The 19260-nt window shown below is 37.1% G+C and overlaps 1 protein-coding gene across 14 annotated transcripts in view; it reads right to left on the reverse strand.

Moving 5' to 3' along the window:
• The window catches only part of PLCB4 (phospholipase C beta 4), a 395299-nt gene that overhangs the window by 178600 nt on the left and 197439 nt on the right, over positions 1–19260 (reverse strand). Inside the window, exon 1 of one of the 14 annotated variants that reach the window (XM_037736895.1) lies at positions 1016–1128. The exons of the other annotated variants lie outside the window; for them this stretch is intronic. Coding sequence (XP_037592823.1) covers positions 1016–1024 — 9 coding nt within the window. The 5' untranslated portion in view covers positions 1025–1128. Of the gene's footprint in view, positions 1–1015; positions 1129–19260 lie in introns of those variants that run through there. 14 annotated transcript variants of the gene reach the window in all.

The following is a 19260-nucleotide window of genomic DNA, read 5'->3' on the forward strand; positions in this document are numbered from 1 at the left end:
ACCTTTTGACTGTACACCCTCATTGTCCGTACTTGGTTCTCATGAAGAAAGTTCCTTAAATTCAAGTAAAAAACACTCTAAAGATATGGCCTAAGACCAAAATGAAGGAAACGCATCCTTTCTTGGGACAGTATTTAAACTGCTTTAATAAGAGGTAGTTAAATCAAAAATAAGGATTGCTTCAATAAAGGAGATGGCCACATTACTACCACTATCCAATTTACCACTTTAAAATGACCTGAGGACAGAGATCCTAGTAATCTCACCATCAACATCAGTGGATATTTTATGTTATTAAAAAAGCTAATAAATTCAAGTTTCTTTCATTCTTTAATTCCCTCATAAAATCATTCATTGTAAAAAGATTACTATGTCTTTAATTCCTGGCTTTGTTTGTAGAGTGTTCCAAATGTGATAGACAAAACTTAGTTTTATAAAAACATCACAATCTAGCCACTTAGGTCATAACATTAATTGGTCTACGAGGCTATCTTGGGAATATCTGTAGGGAGTATTTTAATAAAATCATTGTTGTTGTCTATATTTAGTACTGGTGAAATCACAATTGTGATTAAGCCATTGTATATATATTTTTATTTTTATTCTGCCCTATTTGAAACCAATCCCCAAGGTAAAACAGGAAAAGAGATAAGATTCAATTATGACAATTACACGAATAATAAGTTAAATTGAGTTTTGTGGACCAAATATCTACTGTCACTCAATTAATTATTGTGCCCTGAAGTAGTAAAGAGAAGAAGGCTTATAATTAAGGTACATTATGGCCATCTATGTTACACTTCCCATGGCCAAGTTTTGTGAAAAAAATAAAACAGACTTTGCTTAATACCCTCACTTACTGTTAACTCACTATAAATGTCTTAAAATAAGGGATCTAACATATATATTCTGTTCAAAATATGCCTTTTTGAGTAGCTGAAGTTTTTGGTCTTCAAGTTCAGTGTCCTTATGCGGGTCCTGATCTTTCTTAACCTTTCTAGAACGAAACTCCTACCTTCAGCATGATCCTCTTTCCACATGTGGCAGTCCCTCCACCTCCTCTGTCCTTTATCCTTTTTGGCTCTCAGTATTCTCACTCCCAGGGCAAACCTGTGGTATCACTCCCCTCCTCTCCCTTCCAAAACTCCACTCCCTCGTTTTCAGCAGCCTCCTAAGACAACTCCACCAGTGCTCCCTCCAGTATTCCAGATGTCCAAATATGTCCTGAGCTGTGCTCACTGCTACAAAAGGACTGCTTTGAAGAATAAGCCAAATTACCAAGATTGTTGGAGAAGTGAGCAATGCAAAGATCGGGGAAGTTAAAAAAAAAAAAAAATCAACTACAGGACAAAGTAAAATGGCTTTTTTACATGAAAAACATCTGAGCTTTTGGTGAACTCCAACCTTAATGAGCCAATGGTGATAAGGTACTTGTTGAAACCTTAATGCAGTGTTAGGAAGGTCACGGATCAAGGGATATAACAATATTAATGAACTTTTAGATCCTAACACAGCTTAGAGTATTTTACACATTTCTGTGCCACCATATTAAGAACTATATCAACAAAATAGAGGGATGTTGAAGAAGATGAAAGTTATAACATTTAAGCAATAGTTGATCAAAGACAATCCTAGGGATTTCAGACTTAATATGAGCTCTTCCTGTAATAGAATGGGAACAGATGCCAAGAAACCTTAGGTAAGCTGGGCAAGATGCCACAATCCTGCCGGTGGAGCTGCAATAGAACCACAGCCTTGAACTGCCAGTCCAAAACCCAGTCTCACTGGTGCAAAGGGAAAACATGCCTTTGAAAATTCTATCTGTTGTCTAGTTTAAAAATATGGAAATTACTGTTGTATGCCTTAAGGGAAAGAAAAAAACGAGATCTGAAGAAATGAGATATAAGATTAAGCCATGAAATGCAGATAAATCATGGATACTCTCTTTCAAGAAAGTTCCCATCTCTTCTGCAGTTTATATCACAAAGTAATTTTATTAAGGTTTTATGGAAAGGTCACTATTGCATTTCTGTAATATTAAAATCTATCTTAGCATACAGAAATCCCTCATGAGCCTGAAATATTAGTTCAAGACTAAGTTTATTAAGGTTTTGGCATGACTCAATATTAACTTTCTCCAAATATTACAACCATTTTCAAATCAGATAAGCAGCGGGATATAAAACTGTGGCTCATAAAAATAAAATCAGGAAAATGGAATCATTGCTTATTAGTTCTTAGAGATTAACTTTATAATCTAAAATTGTGAGGGAGCTTATCAAAACAGTTCATTCTGTATTGGCACTTTCATTTCACAAAAGCATCAGACAGTAACATGGTTAAGGTCTTTGTAGCATATATCAAAGTAAACTGATATTTTAAGACAAATTCAGTTCAAGTGCCAGTAATAACTTCAGTCATTATCACAATCCCTTCTGTTTCCTAATACTGCCTGGTATATCAGGTACTTGAGTCAGCTGAATCTGATATCTTAAGTTTTCTAACTCATATATTCCAGAAAAGGTATAAAGTTTATCTGATAGAATCAGATAGCAGACAATTGTTATTTGGCAATGTGTGAATTTACTGTCATGATTTTTTTAAAATAAAATCTTCACCATTAACAAACATGCTGAAAACATGATGCTTCTGGTGAGAAAAAAACAAAACATTACCTGAAATTCACAGAGCACCCACTATCTCAAAGCATCTCGCATAAATATGGTATTCTTTGACTCACAGACTAGAGACCTGGCAAGAGATTGAAGAAGTTGCTTGGCTTATAGCCAGGTCTCCAGGAAGGTGACCATGGAAGTCTTTCTGGTGATTTGACCATACAGATCCCAGGGGATGGAAAGTCTATATAAAGATACTGATGGCTCTTCAAAATTCCCTCCTACTAGATCTCAGGCCTCTTTCCTTCATTTAGTTCTCCGTGGACTTCAGCAGTTGATTAGAATCCTCTATCCATGAAGTCATGACTCAGAATGACTTCACTGGCATGGTCTTAAAAGACTGTGAATCCCACTGTATTTTGTGGTTATGTTTGAACCCAGATGTAGTACCTCAAGATACATTCTTAGTTCTCTGCAGAGTGCTATGTCACTTTCTTAAGCTTAAGCAGTTAACTCCACAACTGGCATCTTCTCTCTTGGTCTCGTGGAATAAAATACTGAACCTGAACTATTCTTTGACAATGGGACAAAAGGCTTTAGGCCTGAGAAATAGATGTAAACATTGAAATAAAACCAGAGCCTTCCCTAATTATTACCTTCCAAACTTAATTCTATCTCTTCCACTTATACCCATAACAATCTCCTCATATGATAAATACATACTTCTTCAGCAAAACTTTTACAAAGAAAGTATGAAGGTTTTTGAGGGGAGTTATATCCCAAATGTGTTAATTATATTTTAGCCTTTTTGATTATTGATAAATTACCCAATTGTAGCCATCTATGTCCAAGAATTTAAAAGTAGATGGAAAAAACCCTAAAACTCCTAAATTCCAGGCTAATTTCAAATACCCATCAACACACATACTTACAGAAGATATCACACATTTTCATGAGACACATGGATTCCTTTTAATGGCAAAGTGCACTCCATGTGAAAAGGACCAATTTAAAGAACTGCTTCAACCAATTACTGTGAAGCCAAAAAAGAATCCCACAAACTATTTCAAGGAATTTCCCCATCTGAAAGAGACATGCCTATAATGCCACTTTGCAAGAGGCTCCCAAGGTAGAAGAGATGATGCCTACATGTTTATGGCATTGTTCTATTTTGCAATAGACATGGACACTATTTTCACTGCTGTATAGCATTCTAACCCCTACAAGCAAACACTGGCCTTGCCCCTGGTCTGGCTGTTCACTTGCTACCTGGAGCCATATTTACTCTGGTCTTTAGTTTACCTGTCAGTGGAATGTTCCAACAAACTCTTCTAGGATCTAAAACATCTTTTTTGCTTATTTTGTTTATGGCCCCAAAGCATGAAATTGTTGATCATATATTTTCAAAGTTGTCACCAGGAGAACTATTTACTGGGTCACAAGGAGTAGCAAATATCCTCTGTAATGTTTATTTATTTAACTACTTTCCTGAGAAAGAGAAACCTCAGAAAGCAGCTCTACAATGCAGTAATAAATAAGCATGTGCCCAAGCATATCAACTTATTATTAAAGAGGCCCCCTAAGAGGGTTTCTAGATTTTCTATGAATTCTAGTATGAGAACTATACTACGCCAAAAAGAACTTAGTAATTCAGGCTTTATTTAGTAAATCAGGCTTTATTTACTAAAGGCCACAGAAAGTAAAAATAATTAAATTTTTTATTTGACTAAACAATGCACACCACAGCCAAATATTAGTCACGTGAAACCAGTAAGTTGGCTATAATCAAATTATCTTGAAAATAAACAAATGTGTTCATAACAAGGCTGGTTTGCCGTGGTTAAAATAATGCCATTATACACTGACTATAATTATATTTTTTAAACACAAAAATATCTAAATTGTTTACATTTATTATGTTACTTTTGTAACAAATTAAAAAAATATATTCCTAGCACACTTACACAGAAAATTCCTTGTTCTTGATGGTTTCCTTTGCAGAAAATAAGTTTGTAAAAATATCATATCTTCATGCAGGATGTTTTATCATGCTGAAAGTGAAAGTTCTCCCCTCCCCTCGGCATCCTCCCATTTATAGTTCTGTGACATCAAGGCCATTGTAATTTAAATAACTGTTTTTCATTTATAACATATAACGAGTTGGGTTTTATCGAAGCAACTTAGGCAGAGCTCTAGGCCTTGTTTAAAAACTAATATTTTTGAGAATCTAAATTATAATGAAAGCACTACATAAATAAGGGACATGCTTTTAAAAGGATTATATCTGGTAAACTGGCAAAAATTACCAGCAAAAGCTATATAGTCTATTTATCTTTGCTCTAATCATCTATATCCTGTGGAAGAAAGTATTTCTATACATGCCATACATAGTGATGATTTGCAAACACAGAGTCAATCTTGGAAGTAGATTTTTCACAGGGGGAAACAAGGTGAGAAATCTATTTTATGTCGGAGGAGATGGTGAAAAAAGATCACAGACAGATATGTACATTTCCCCTCCCTCACCTCTTTCTTCAAACCCATATAATTCCCCATACCTTTGGTTCTTTATCCTTTCTTTATATGGCTCCTCCCCTCCCTCGGGATATAATCCAATCTGTACAATACATAATCTAGCCTTGTATCTCTCTCCATTCATCTCCTATTCCTTTCTCATGCTCACTTGACTCTAACCACATGGACTTTCTCCTGCGCCTCATAGAGGCCACTTGTAATTCTGCCTCAGGGCCTTTGCAGATACCATTACCTCAGTTAAGACCGTTCTTCCCTAAATATCTGCATGGCTCACTGTCTGCAGATCATAGTATAAATGTCACCATATGGAAGATGCTTTTCCTGGCCACTCAGAACAAAAGGGCATCTTACCACCACCAGGATCTCTCTTTCTTGTTACCTCCTAGATTTTTCTACTTAACACACATCAACAATTTGATCTCTGGTATTTTATATATCTTGTTTGTGTTTTCCTCCACCAGAGTAGTGACTATATATATTTTATTTTCTGCTATGTCTCTGTCACATAAATATGTGGGACACATAGTGGGTGCTCAATACAGACTTGAATGAATGAATGTATCCCTCTTCTGACATTTCTCAATGAAGGAATTAACAGAGGAATCCATATATGACTGTGGCCTTAAGTGTTGGTGACCCAGGGATAGAAAACAATTAAATGGATTATGAAAAAATATAGAAGGGGAACAAACTAGGACATTAGGGTTAAATATAGCCTCCTCCTCCTTTATCAAGGGATGATTTATTATTTCACTGTGTCCCTGCAAGACTAGATACTACACAGAATTCAGTAGTAGATAAGACACAGACTCCATCCCAACAAACTCAAATCTAGCAGAGTAGGTAGACTATTCAACATAAGCAAAATAATATTTTACAGGAATTTAGAATCAGCAGAGATGACCCCTGGCCAGGACAGAAAAGGGTAGAAAGGCCTCCTGGAGAAAGCTTTTGAGCTAGGCCATAAAGGATAAGACTTCTTATGTGAAATGCAACATGTAATGTTTGAGACTATATATGATCGGCAGCAAGACATCATATTGCTTCTGAAACTTTAAATACTTCATACAACCATCTCCCAAATCCCCACCTATTAGAAGATCAGCCTTCAGTCACATAGAATTGAACATGGAAATTCAGGGTGTCTTTGAATATGGCTAACTCTGAAAGGCCTCAATGGATTTTATTAAGGGAAAATAAGTGAGACAGAACTTTGCCATGTGAGACAAATGTAACATATAATTGCACAGGGGGCTTTATTTACTTACCATCCTCCTTTGCATGCATCCTAAGTTGGGGGTGGGGGAGAAGGAGCAGGTATATGACTAGTTGAGGCTGACAGTTTCTGCCTGAAGATGAAGTGTGTCCCTTCTGGGGTGATACATTTACTGTTGCTTCTCCAGGCATGGTAGACCAAGCATGACCACAACATCTTCCCCTCCCTTGATCTTGCTCCTTTGTAATATGACTACACAGCTTCTCCCATCAAGATATAAAAACTACCATTCCACGTGGATCTTGAATATGGATTTTAGACATGTGACTTGCTTTGAAACAAATCAGAGGCATGAAAAGCCCTTGTACATTGAGGTTTTCCTTCTTGTTCTCTTTGGAACCCTGAGATTATCATTTAAAAGGTTAAGACAACCTATTAGAAGATGAGAGGCCATATAGAGAGAAGACTCAGTCAATCCAGTCATGCAGGCTGAGGCCCCAGATATGTGAGTGAGGCCATCCTATATTATCCAGCCTGAGCCAAGCCAGCCATGGCCAGAGAAACCACCCAACAAATACAGAGAATTGTGAAAAATAAAACATGATTTTAAAAATGTATACAAAATTTGAGGGTGGTTTGTTACACAACAAAAGCTAACCCATACACCTGCTAAAATAGGCTGAATTGGATGAGAGATCTCTGTGGGGCTCTGGTAAGTGGGCACTGTGATTATGTTATGTAAATGACATTATTAAAGAGTATTAAGGAGATACAGGGAAGAAGAAAGGAAATCTAGAAAAAAGGTGAGGAGATGAAGCAATTAGAAGCTTGCAAAGCAGTCCAGGATGTGAGTATGGGTGTATAATAAAGTTAAAGTAAACCATCTGTGGCTCTAAAAAGTACATAAAACTGTAACATCACTTTTCTGGATGACAGGAATTATTATGAACACAAATATGTCAACTTATTTTGAGCAACCTGACAGAGAAATGTTTATATCCTATTTTTCTCTGAATCTCTTCTATCTGCTTCTCTCAAGCCTATACCTAGAAGAGAAACTGGTACTATAACAGGTGATTAGAGAATCTTGGATGAAGGAGTGAATAACTGAATGAGGAAAGGAATGCCTTAGTCATCATGTCCTGTGATAACAAAGCTGTGTGTCTACATTTTGTTCTGTATCTTTTTTGATGCCAGGCTTTGCTTTCTCCCAAACTCTTCCTGTTTATAGTTCCTATTCTCTTTAGAAGAAGGAACAAGGGAAAGATTATGTGATACTTAAGAATCAGTAGGCTCTGAGTGAGGGAAGCTGCATTTTCTAATAGCATTTTATAGCAGGGACTGTATAATAGCCATTTACAACATTTAACTGTATTTTTCACTTCTGGATGGTTTACTTTTTGTTTAACTTGGATGGCTGATATTGTTAGAAAGTTGATATCTAGATAAATAAAGTAGTCATGGAATATTTATTGAAATTTTAGAGGGTGTTTAATTCTTCAATGCCAATTTTTTTTTCAATTAAATAAGAAGGAAAGATATCAGCCATTTAACCACAGACAATTTTCCAGGGAACCTAAAATATAACTCATTCTTAATTGAATTTTGCAAAATAATTCAGCTCCACATTTCAAACTAGACACAAACTATCATTTTAAATATAAAACCTACATTTTTTTTAGCAGTTTGAGGTAATAAAATATTATATGATAAACCTAAGAGTAAAACATTTTAGAATACAATTGTGTTTTTATATCTATTTTGCTTTACAGTTCAATTACTTTGAAACTCTCAATCTGGAGTGTTTTCATTCCATCATTTTAGCCTAATATACAATGACTTATTTTAAATATTTTAATATGCCTAGCCTATAGACCTGCTCGTAGTAAGAAAAATATTGTTCCAAAATTTTATTTTGCATGCATATCACTTGGTAATTAACAGATTATTAATAGTAACATTTTAAAATGATTAAACTACTTCTAATACTGCATTCTAAAATGTTCCTTCACATCGAATCTGTATAGAGACTTTATGTGATGGTGCTATTATTGTGTCTGTTTTGAAGGTAGGGAAATTAAGCCCTCGAGCAATTAAATCACTTGTCCAAAGTCACAAAGCTACTAAATGGTGAAGCCAATATTTGAATAAGGTAGCCTTATTCCAGAGTTAGTATACGTAACTGTTAAGAAATTCCACTTTCTCTCAAAAATTTAATACAACAATTCTTTGAAAAGGTGAAGTTCATAAGAAAGTTTAAAGCATGATTTAATATGGGACACTAATTCCAGAGAAACTTTCAAAACAGCATTTATTATGTAAAATGTGGTGTACCTCTTTTTTTTTTTTTTTTTTTGAGCAGATGTTTATTTGCCCTAAGCTAAGAGTCTCCTTCCTGTCGCCTTCCTTTGCTGAACTATAATACAAATATACCTTCAGGCACTGTTATTCTGAACACATGTTCAGCATACAGAATGACATTTCTAATATACTACCTTCTGCTGAGATTTATGTGGGATTTAATAGCTGGATTTACTGCAGCATGCTTAGTAAGGACTGTATCTCCCTCGAATTCAATATTTCCTCACAGAGTGAAATTTCACAAAGAAAAGATGGAACCAAAGACAAGAAGAGCTGACGGAAAGCAGGCTAGGTTCACAGTACACAATTGATAAGTCACAAACTTGGGTGTTTGGCAACACTAAAAATCCAAGCCAGGCAGGCATCAGTTTTCTTGCCATTTTTCTTCCTAAGGAGAATGCTTTCCTGTTTGCTAACTTCAACTAATAGGGGATGAAAAAACCAGTGAAATTAGGACAGAGACACCCACCTCCCTTTTTTCTGTCCCCTGCTCCCCTGCCATTCCATCTTTCAGATCAAAACAGAGAACACAGTATCTTTGTCCTTTGATAGGTCTTCCTGCCTTCTCTTTCCAACTTGGAAATCCAACATGAAGAACCAGTGTTTTGAACCTTTACTCACAATCCAAATTCCACAGGAAATGGGAGGAGTACCCATGGGCTTCGAAATTCAATGGATCTCCTGTCCAGAGGCCAGAAGGTCAGTGGCCCATTCAGATTCAACTTCTCAGGGGATATGACCTAAGTAACTAATTAATCTTTATTTCTAAAAACCCCACAGCCCCTCTTCTAATCAGAAAGCTGCTTTTAATGCAAGAGTCTTTTGGCTTCTAGCAACTGAACAAGTTGGTCCCCATCTTGGCTTATTACAAGTGCCTTGGCTTTACCATCTGTGAAATACAAAGGGGTCTGGCTGGCCAACAGCCAGTCTGTTCACAGCAATGGAAAACATGAAACACCCTACACTCCAGCAATAGGGTGGGGTAAAGTCAACTATGACAAAGCCATACGGCAAGACAGTACAAGGCTGTTAAATGTGACGGTCCCACAGAACTTTTCATAACGTGGGTAAATGCTGGTAGTATTTTAAATGAAAAAGTAGAATGCAATACATGATTTCAACTACTCAAAAAAGGCACAGAAACAAAATGCAAAAACTTGAAGTAAATATTCAAATGTTAGCCAGTGGTTTCACTGGGGTGAAGGTCAGCATTTTTTTCCTTTTTCAACTTTTTTGTACATTCTAATTTTTAAAATAATATCTTACTTGGATTTAAAAAAAAACGATCTTCAAAGGAGATTAAAATGATGATGCACTTTTTGGAAGTCAATTACTGATACCTCTAAAATATCTTTCATATCTCAAATTTCAGCTGAATTTCCTGCTAGTCACTCTCCTATTTTCCCTATTGTTCTCTCTGCCTAAAATGAATCTCCCATTTCTATCTCTCCATCTTACAATACTGTCTATCCTTTGATGTCTAGCTCAAATGTCAACTCCTTCCTTGAAGTTTTCTCTAATTCTCTCTTCCTTTAAATCCCAGTACTTTATGCATACTTCTCCAAGGCAATGAACATTTCTATCTAGGACTGTAATTATTTTAAGCTCATATCTAAGTCTGAAAGAAGTTTCAGCTGCATGAGAAACTGAATGCACCTTTTACACTCTGCATAATACCTTGCACATAGGAAGTATTCAGTGAATTTACAGATAAAGGAATACACATAAAGGAATACATGGCAAGCAAACTGTTTAATTTTAGGTTTAACTTTGTAATCTGTCCTTATAAATGTTCCTATTCTTTAATCAAATAACATACTCCAATTTTTTCCCCAAATTTCATAAAGTTATTAGCATCTTGCTTCATTGATGCCATACAACATACAACATATCTGTCTTGCTTAGATGTAACCACCTAAGAAGGGAAATACAGAAAAGCTTTTATTTAAAAAAAAAAAAAAACCCAGTGGGGAACTCCGTGAGGGCAGGACCTGTGAATCTTTCATTTTTGTGTTTTCTGGCACATGGTAAGTTCTCAATGCACACTTGTTAAACAAGTGAAATGAAATGAATGAGTGGATGAACAGGCATTGTCTGAGTGAGACAACCTGCCCTAGTCATGGCCTGTATGGACCCGTCCATTCTGCGTGTTAGGTGTCATCAGGTGCTCACAGTGACTGCTATATTCGAGGACACTGGAAGCCAGGCTCTCATAATCTGCTCGTTGTGAAATCCAATGAAGCTCCCTCAAGTTGTAAGCTGAAGGTTATGATATCTACCCAAAGGGTCCTTTTTAGAGTAGTAGATTAAACCCATGCATAGGACCAGCATCTAGTAAAGCATGCCATGAATTGTCATGAGAGAGCTCACTGGAGTAACTATGGGTGAATTAAAAAGCAAACATTTTTGTTCAAACCTTTTTCTAAAATTTAATTTTGGAACTTTGTAAATAAATTTTCTGTGCTTCTCTTGAAAAGAAGTACTTGAAAATGTAGATTAACTCAGTTTCTGGATGTCCTGTCTAAGCAATGTACACTCTTAAATGCAATGCTGTTCTTATCAAGCAAATCTGGTCTAGAAGCCTTGCCAATAGAACATCAATACTAACTATTTTCCAATTGGACTGTAATGAAATCCACTAGCATAAACATGAAAACCCCTTCCCGATTTACAGAGCATTTCAATTTGTAGTAGAAGGTTACTGACAGGTATTCAAGTCTTGCAGTTCACAAGCCACCTCTCCCCTATCCACCAGTTATTGATATACGCAGCTGTAACTGGGAGAGCCCATGCAACTGGAATTCTGTTTGCTCTGAACTTAGGCACGTCTCTGTCCTCTGTGTTCATATCTCTAAGAAAGCAACGTGAAAACATCCACTCTGAGTGGCTTGTGAGATTTAATTGAATAAAAATAGCATAAAGTTACCTTCTAAGGCAATGTTGCTGTGGTTGCACATGGTCTTGTACTAAAACTGAGGGACTGTTCCTAATTTGTTTATTCTAAGGGAAATCACAGACACAGAGCAAAATGATCAAGTGAACAAAACTTGCAAACAACAGTTTTATTTTACTGTTTCAAAACAAGAGTGCCTAGTCTGTGTGCCCCTTGAGCTGTGGGCTTCAGGCTAATTCCTCCTAGATAGGAAAGCTGTCTTTGGCCTTCTGTCACAGTACTTGGGTCCCCTTGGTCATTATGCCCCTTCTCTCCTCCCTTCCAGTGACTGAGCTCAAAAGCAAATTATCATCATGAGACTCACAAAGATACTGGTCTCACCAGAAGGAAGACCCTCCCTGACACTCATCAACTGTTAAGACTCTAACCAGCAGTTGCCCTTTTGTAACTGTGGTGCAAGGTTAACAGCTGATAAGCTGGTAATTAGACTACTGCAGGAAATCTGGAATTGAAGGTCAGATGGCTTGCTATTGTGCATCTTTAATCTGGCTTTGCCCTACCTATGTACCATAGCAGGAAAACTGCACGGGCCGAGGCTAAGAGCTCAGTATTCTTATGTTCTCAGGGAAAGAAACAAAGCTGCTCATTTTAGAAAATCAAATCACCATCCACAAATCAAAACAGCAAAGTTCTCTTTTCCTGTGTTTTTCTCAGTCCTGTTTGGCTTATCTATGGAAATAGCTCACGCTTTTCAAAAAAAGGGCTGAGCAGTCTTTCGATATTACGTTGCTAAGTAGTCCTTTCTAGGTTAAACGTGTTTACTCTTCAAAAAGGCTGAAATTTTACTCCAGTGGTTATACCCTGTAGCGAACATGCAGCAAATGTACTTCTCCCACATGGAAGGAAGATGACAGTCACAAAGCAGCACCAGATGGAGAAGCCGGCTTCCAGGAACCTGGTCCAGGGCTTCCCAGACTTTACTGTGCATCCAGGTTACCTGGGGGCCCTGTTAAAATGACCAGTGTGATTCAGCAGTTCTGGGTAGGGACAGAAATTACACATTTCTATTTCTTTTTCTTTTCCTTTTAGAGAGATCTTGCTCTGTCGCCCAGGCTGGAGTGCAGTGGTACAATTATTGCTCACAGCAGCCTCAAGTGATCCTCCCACGGATAGACCCTCCCAAGTATGATACTGCAAGTTTCTAACAAGCTCCTGGTGATCTCAATGCTGCTGGTCCATAAGCCATATTTTGAGTAGAACCGAATTAGTTGGTATTTGAATCATCATTTCTGGAATTGCTTCTTATCAAAGGACTAGACTGTAGTCGTGAGCTAGAGGCAGGAATGACATGTATGGTATGATGAGAAAAAAGAGTAGGGCCTAGGAATGGCACAGAAAAAGGCTGGAGTTCTGGCTCTACCATTTAACAGCCACATGACCTTGGACAATAATAGGGTCCCATTTGATAATATGCCATTTGTTTCCTCCACACCAGGTAATGCTGTCTCATCAAGGATATGGTTTCGCTGTGTCCCCATCCAAAGCTCAACTTGAATTGTGTCTCCCAGAATTCCCACGTTGTGGGAATTGAATCATGAGGGTCGGTTTTTCCCACGCTATTCTCATGATAGGGAATAAGTCTCACGAGATCTGACAGGTTTATCAGGGGTTTCCACTTTTGCTTCTTCCTCATTCTCTCTTGCTACTACGAAGTAAGAAGTGCCTTGTGCCTTCTGCCATGATTGTGAGACCTCCCCAGGTTGTGGAACTACAAGTCAAATTAAACCTCCTTTTCTTCCCAGTCTCAGATATGTCTTTATCAGCAGCATGAAAATGGACTAATACAATAAGAAATATCATAAATCAATGTTCATGTGGTTGTTTAAACCATATTTCCTACTGTTTGGTAAAATTCTAAAGAATCTCTATTACATTCAAAGAGTTCTGAATTGGAAAGATTTTTTTTCAAGTATCTTAAGCATGGTTATATTTTTCTTACACTTGAATGACAATTATAAAACTAAAAGGGACAAAGAGGAAAGAGACCAAATAATTAGTATAGATTTAAAAAATTTTAAATAAGGTAGGAATTTTACCACTTGAAATCTGTACTGTATAGAAAAAGCAAGACTGTCAGATAATAAGGGATACTTGTATCTTTATTTGCTCTCTTGAGTCATAGAGAAAACCTATCAGCAGAGAGAAATTCTCAAAAGAAACACAGGCCAGGAGCGGTGGCTCACGCCTGTAATCCCAGCACTTTCAGAGGCCAAGGCAGGCGGATCACAAGGTCAGGAGTTCAAGACCAGCCTGGCCAACATAGTGAAACCATGTCTCTACAAAAAATACAAAAAATTAGCCAGGTGTGGTGGTGTGCACCTGTAACCCCAGCTACTCAAGAGAATTGCTTGAACCCAGGAGGTGGAGATTACAGTAAGCCAAGATTGCACCATTGCACTCCAGCCCTGGCGATAGTGTGAGACTATGTCTCAAAATAAATAAATAAAATGCCTGTTCCTCAGGTATCCCATATCAAAAACAAAGAATAGAGGCAAAGCACAAGGCATGGTTTTCACAGGACAGAAGATATTTTTCTCTTTAACCCTATGTGGGATATTTAAGGAGAGAATGTGCCATTATAAAAAAAGCATTGCCCAAGGCTAATGGAAATAAGTTTGCTGTTCCCAAACATGTGTTTACATGTGCAAATAAAATAGGGTCAGATCTGATAGTCTGGGGTGTAAGTCATGTTCAGTCTTAATACCTAAGGAATATGGTGCCCATTATGATACTGAAGACGAGCATAATTTCTCTCCTCCTGCATTGCACTCTCTTTTTTATGGCAACTTAAAGGGATCAGTATTGTAATTTTTAAGAGATGACATACAGGAAAGTTTACTGAAAGCATCTGTCACCACAAGTAGTGTAAACTCAAGAAACTATAGCATTAGAAAGGAAAGTCAAATGGACCAGGAGTCCACAAAAAATCATGCACATCTGTTTCTTTGACATTTAATGTGCCCTTTCCTTTATAAAGAAAAATGAACTGTAAGAACAATGAAAAACTGGTCTGGAGCAGGAACTGCGTTTTTTTCTTTAAAATACTCAAAATATGACTCTTCCATCTAATTCTTCTATCCAGCCAATCAGTTATGAAGTCCTGCTGGGTTCTACCCCTGGATCTTTCTGGCATCTGCCCCTGTCTTACCCTCACCCTAGGTGGAATATTAACCCTTTCTTTCCTGGGCTGCTGCAAAGCTTCCTAGTTAATATTCCTGCCAGCAGTCTTCCTCCTGTCCTTTCTTCCATTCTCTACACAGAAGCCCAACTAACTTTTCTAAAAATGTAAGTTTTTTCATGTTACCTGATTAAAGCCCTTCACTGGCTCACAACAATATACAAGATAAAAACTCACATTTAGTAATAACAAGGCTTCACAAAGACTTACATAATCTGGTTCAAGCATCACACTTGTATCATCCACTCCAAACACACACACCCACACACTGCAACCACAACAACCAGTTCTGTATAACTTGACACCCTCCTCTTCCTCCTCCGTCACCTGGCAAATTCTTACCCATCATCCATGATTTGGCACAGATGTCACTGACTCTGGGACCCTTCTCTAACCCACAACTTTGGGTGAAGGACTCATTTGGGATCCCCTGCCTCTTTCATCTGACCAGTACATACAAGTATGGGCTCTGGAGTCAGACTGCCCAGATTCAAATAGGAAGCATGCCTTTTAAATGGTGTGATCTTCAGCAAGTACTTAAGCTCTCTGTACTTCAGTTTCCTCATCTGTAAAATGGGAATAATCATAATGTTTACTTCAAGAGGCCTGTTTTGAGTATTAAAGGTGTTAATATTGAAATGACTTAAAAGAAGGTCTGACGTTTCATTATTGCTCGATACATATTAGGGAATGGTAATGATAAAAGCGGTAGTGACATCATTCTCTTCTCACACTGTAAGTCTTTTACCCTTGATTGTATGCTTTGCAAAAGCAGGTCTATGATTATCCTTCCTGCATGGTACTTGACCTACGTCAAACATGCAATGTATTGTTTATTTTCAAATAAGTATATGCTGAGGATTAAAACTAAGAATGTTCCCATTCCTGAAGGGAAGCCAGCCTTTTCTGAATCACATGGGTACATTTTCTTCTATGTAACATTAAAGTATTTTCCAAAAACAAAATATAGAAAGTACCTTCTATGTATCCAACACTGCTAGGTACCCAGGCAGGGCAAAATGAAATGAAAAAAATAATCCCTGTAGCTAGAAGCTCACAGGTAAGTCAAGTTCACTAGTAACAGTGAACAAACTGGGTGGGCCTTTTCATTAGACCAAAGAACAAACTGACCTTGCCTGATATCATCCAAGACCATCTTTTCATTTTAAGGGTATGCTATGAAATTTGTCACACTTCCCCACCCTGGGGACCAGAACAAACTCCAAAACAATTTGATTAATGGCCCCAAGGGGAGAACTCCAGTAGCTTATTTGCTTTGCACAGAAGAACTGAGTAAATATACGACTTGCCAAAATAAAATATAGTTAGAAACTGCTAAAGCAATGTTGTCCAAGCTTACATTTCATTCAGGGTAGAGGGGGAATGAGGAGAGGAGAGGAGAGGAGGTGGGGTTGAGACACAGACCGTCTATTGCCTAGGTTGGAGACCTGCAGCTATGGTGGTAACCATGACAGCAGGTAAAGCATCAGTAATGCCCCATCTTAGACTTCTGATTGCCAGTTAGTATCCTTGTTAGCAGAACATATTTTATGACTACTAAATCATGCATAATGTTTTAGGTACAAGGCCCTGATCTAATTTGGTTTCATGAAATTATTTTCAAGTGATACAGCAGAACCTCATTACAACAGCAACAAAGATCTGTATTAAGAAAATTTTATACCTCATTATTCATGGCACCTTGATATTTTTTTTCTTTTCTTTTTTTTTTTTTTGACAGGGTTTTATTCTGTTGCCCAGGCTGGAGTACAGTGGTGTGTTCATAGTTCACTGCAACCTTGACTTCCCAGGCTCAAGTGATCTTCCTGTGTCAGCCTCCCAAGCAGCTGGGACTATTAGGTGCATGCCACCACACCCAGCCATATATATATATTTTTTTTTTGGTAGAGATAGGGTCTTGCTTTGTTGCCCAGGCTGGTCTCAAACTCCTAGGCTCAAGTGATCCTCCCTCCTCAGCCTTCCAAAATGTTGAGATTATAGGCATAAGCCACCACACCCAACCCCCGATGCTTTCTTAATCAAAGGTCAAATCACATCCCTCTAAAATCCAAAAAGCACAACCCTAAAAGCCTCAATTAATATAGTTAGTCTGAATACTATATGTGACTTCTGATCCCAGGTACAAGTGTTATAAAGAATTCCACTACAACCCTTCCTGGAAGAAGCTAAATGTTTCTAACAAGTCATCTCACTGGTCCACAAAACATTTTATGTAAAGTGTATTATTTACTCACACCTCACATTGTTCGGAAACATTTTTTACAGGGATAAGTAATCTGGACAAGCAGTTGTCATCTTAATTATAGATGTACATAATTCATGTATAAAAAATAGTAATGACAAGGGCAATGTCTCCAAAACGACAGTAAGCTTAAATGCAAAAGAAAAGCTAAAACTTAGTGGTTGTAAGCATAAACTTTGTTAATAGACAGTCCTGGGTTCAAAAGCTCTTAAATGAGCTATGTGAATCCTGGGCATGGCAACTAACTTCTTTCAACTTCAGCTTGCTTAACTGTTAAATATTGATGACAATACTACCTACCTGATAAAGTTGTGAGATCATGAATTCATTATGCAGAATGTCTGAGGCAGACTAAACGCAAGCAAATTTCTTGTTTTTTTTTTTTTTTTTTTTTTAACTCTGGCAGTTCAGCTGAGCCTGAGAAGGTATAGTGTTGTCAGGGTCCTGCTTTCAAATAAAATATAAAATGGACAACTTGAGGCAATCACAGAACCCTTCAGAAAAGAGGTGGAGGATAAGTCCTCAAAAGATAGATAAATCCACGGCTGGATAATTACATTCTGCCCAATAAGGCCTTTAAAAAACTAAAACTGAATATTGTAACCTTTTCTTTTTCTCAGCTGTTGGCTAGCAATGCTTTCTCCTGCTGCAAATGATAAACCAATTTCTACAATGAGTCATCAAAATATGCTGAAATTTGTCTGGAAGAAAGGCTTTCTGTGAATAGGGCCAAAAATGAGTCCATCTTTTCAAATGAAAGTATGGGTGGCTTCACTGATCTTTCCATGATAGTATGGAAATCAACAAATAATTCATTTAAAAAATATTTGTATCTTTTGGAAAACTAATTGAGGTGGCATAAATGGGCACTTAGTACATTCTAGGTTGCATATTTGATCTAAATATTAGAATGGAAAGCATTCCATTTCTTGAGTTTTGTCTAATTTTCTTGATCCTACCCAGAAATCATAATTAAACTACATAACCTGTTTCATCATCAATAAAGAATACTTAGTTTGAAGTTGCCCAGTAAAGGGAAGGCATTTATCTTTATTTTTTTTATCATGACTAGGAACCAAAGTAGGGTTCATAATATCAATGTTATTTTTAAAAATACATGGAGAGTTTGAATAAAAGGAAATATGTGATTCTTTCAAAATGCAAGTCATGAATGGTACATACATACAACAGAATACTAATCAGCAATAAAAAGAAATGGATTATCTATACAAGCAACAACATAGATGAAGCTCAAATGCATTCTACTAATATCACATTCAATACACTTTGTATGAATCCTTTTCCATGACATTCTGGAAAAGGCAAAGCTAGTAGTGATAGAGAATAGATCCCTGGTTACCAGGAGGTATGGATGGGAAGAGAGCTGGAATACAGACAAACAACAGACAATAATTTTTTTGAGTAATGTCACTGCTCTGTATCTTATTATTACAGTGATGACAAGATTCACTGAATTTGTCAGCTCTCATATAACATGTCAAAAGTATGAATTGACCATTTGTACCTTTTAAAATAAATATTCTAAAGGAAGAAATGTAATTCACAGTTTAGTGAGGCTTAATATTATTTTAAGCTGTAATAGACAGGTAGTTTCTCTTGAATAAAAAGAAACTTCATTAATAAAATCCCAGGGGAATCCATTTTTTTTTAATACTGTAGTATGTACCATGTATTGTCTCTGTACCCTGCTATCCCACTCTTCCTTGGTTAGGGAGGCCAGAAAACTATACATTAAATTTCCAAGACTCCTATGCATCTGAGTTCCACCAATTAGAAGGACTTAAATATTTAAAGGGCAGTGGCCATCTTCCTGCTGCTACTGGCCCTGGCAATCACAATTTGAAAGATACATGTTTTAGAGGAAGTTACAGCAGCAATAGCAACAGTGAGTGTGCTCCCAAACTCAAAAGTCCAGTGATAGCTACATCATTCCTCGTTATTCATCAGCCTTTCAGGCCATTTTCTAAGCACCCAGTCCCCTGTATTACATCTTTCCTGTGTGAAATACCTAGAATGGTTTCTTTTCTTTGCCTTGATCACTGTTGATATAAGAGTCAGTTTGTTTATAAAATGTTCACTGTCATGGATCTTTCTTTTTTTTTTTTTTTTTTTTTTTTT

This window comes from Cebus imitator, unplaced genomic scaffold, assembly GCF_001604975.1.
Source record: "Cebus imitator isolate Cc_AM_T3 unplaced genomic scaffold, Cebus_imitator-1.0 Scaffold31, whole genome shotgun sequence".
NCBI classification, from domain to species: Eukaryota; Metazoa; Chordata; class Mammalia; order Primates; family Cebidae; genus Cebus; species Cebus imitator.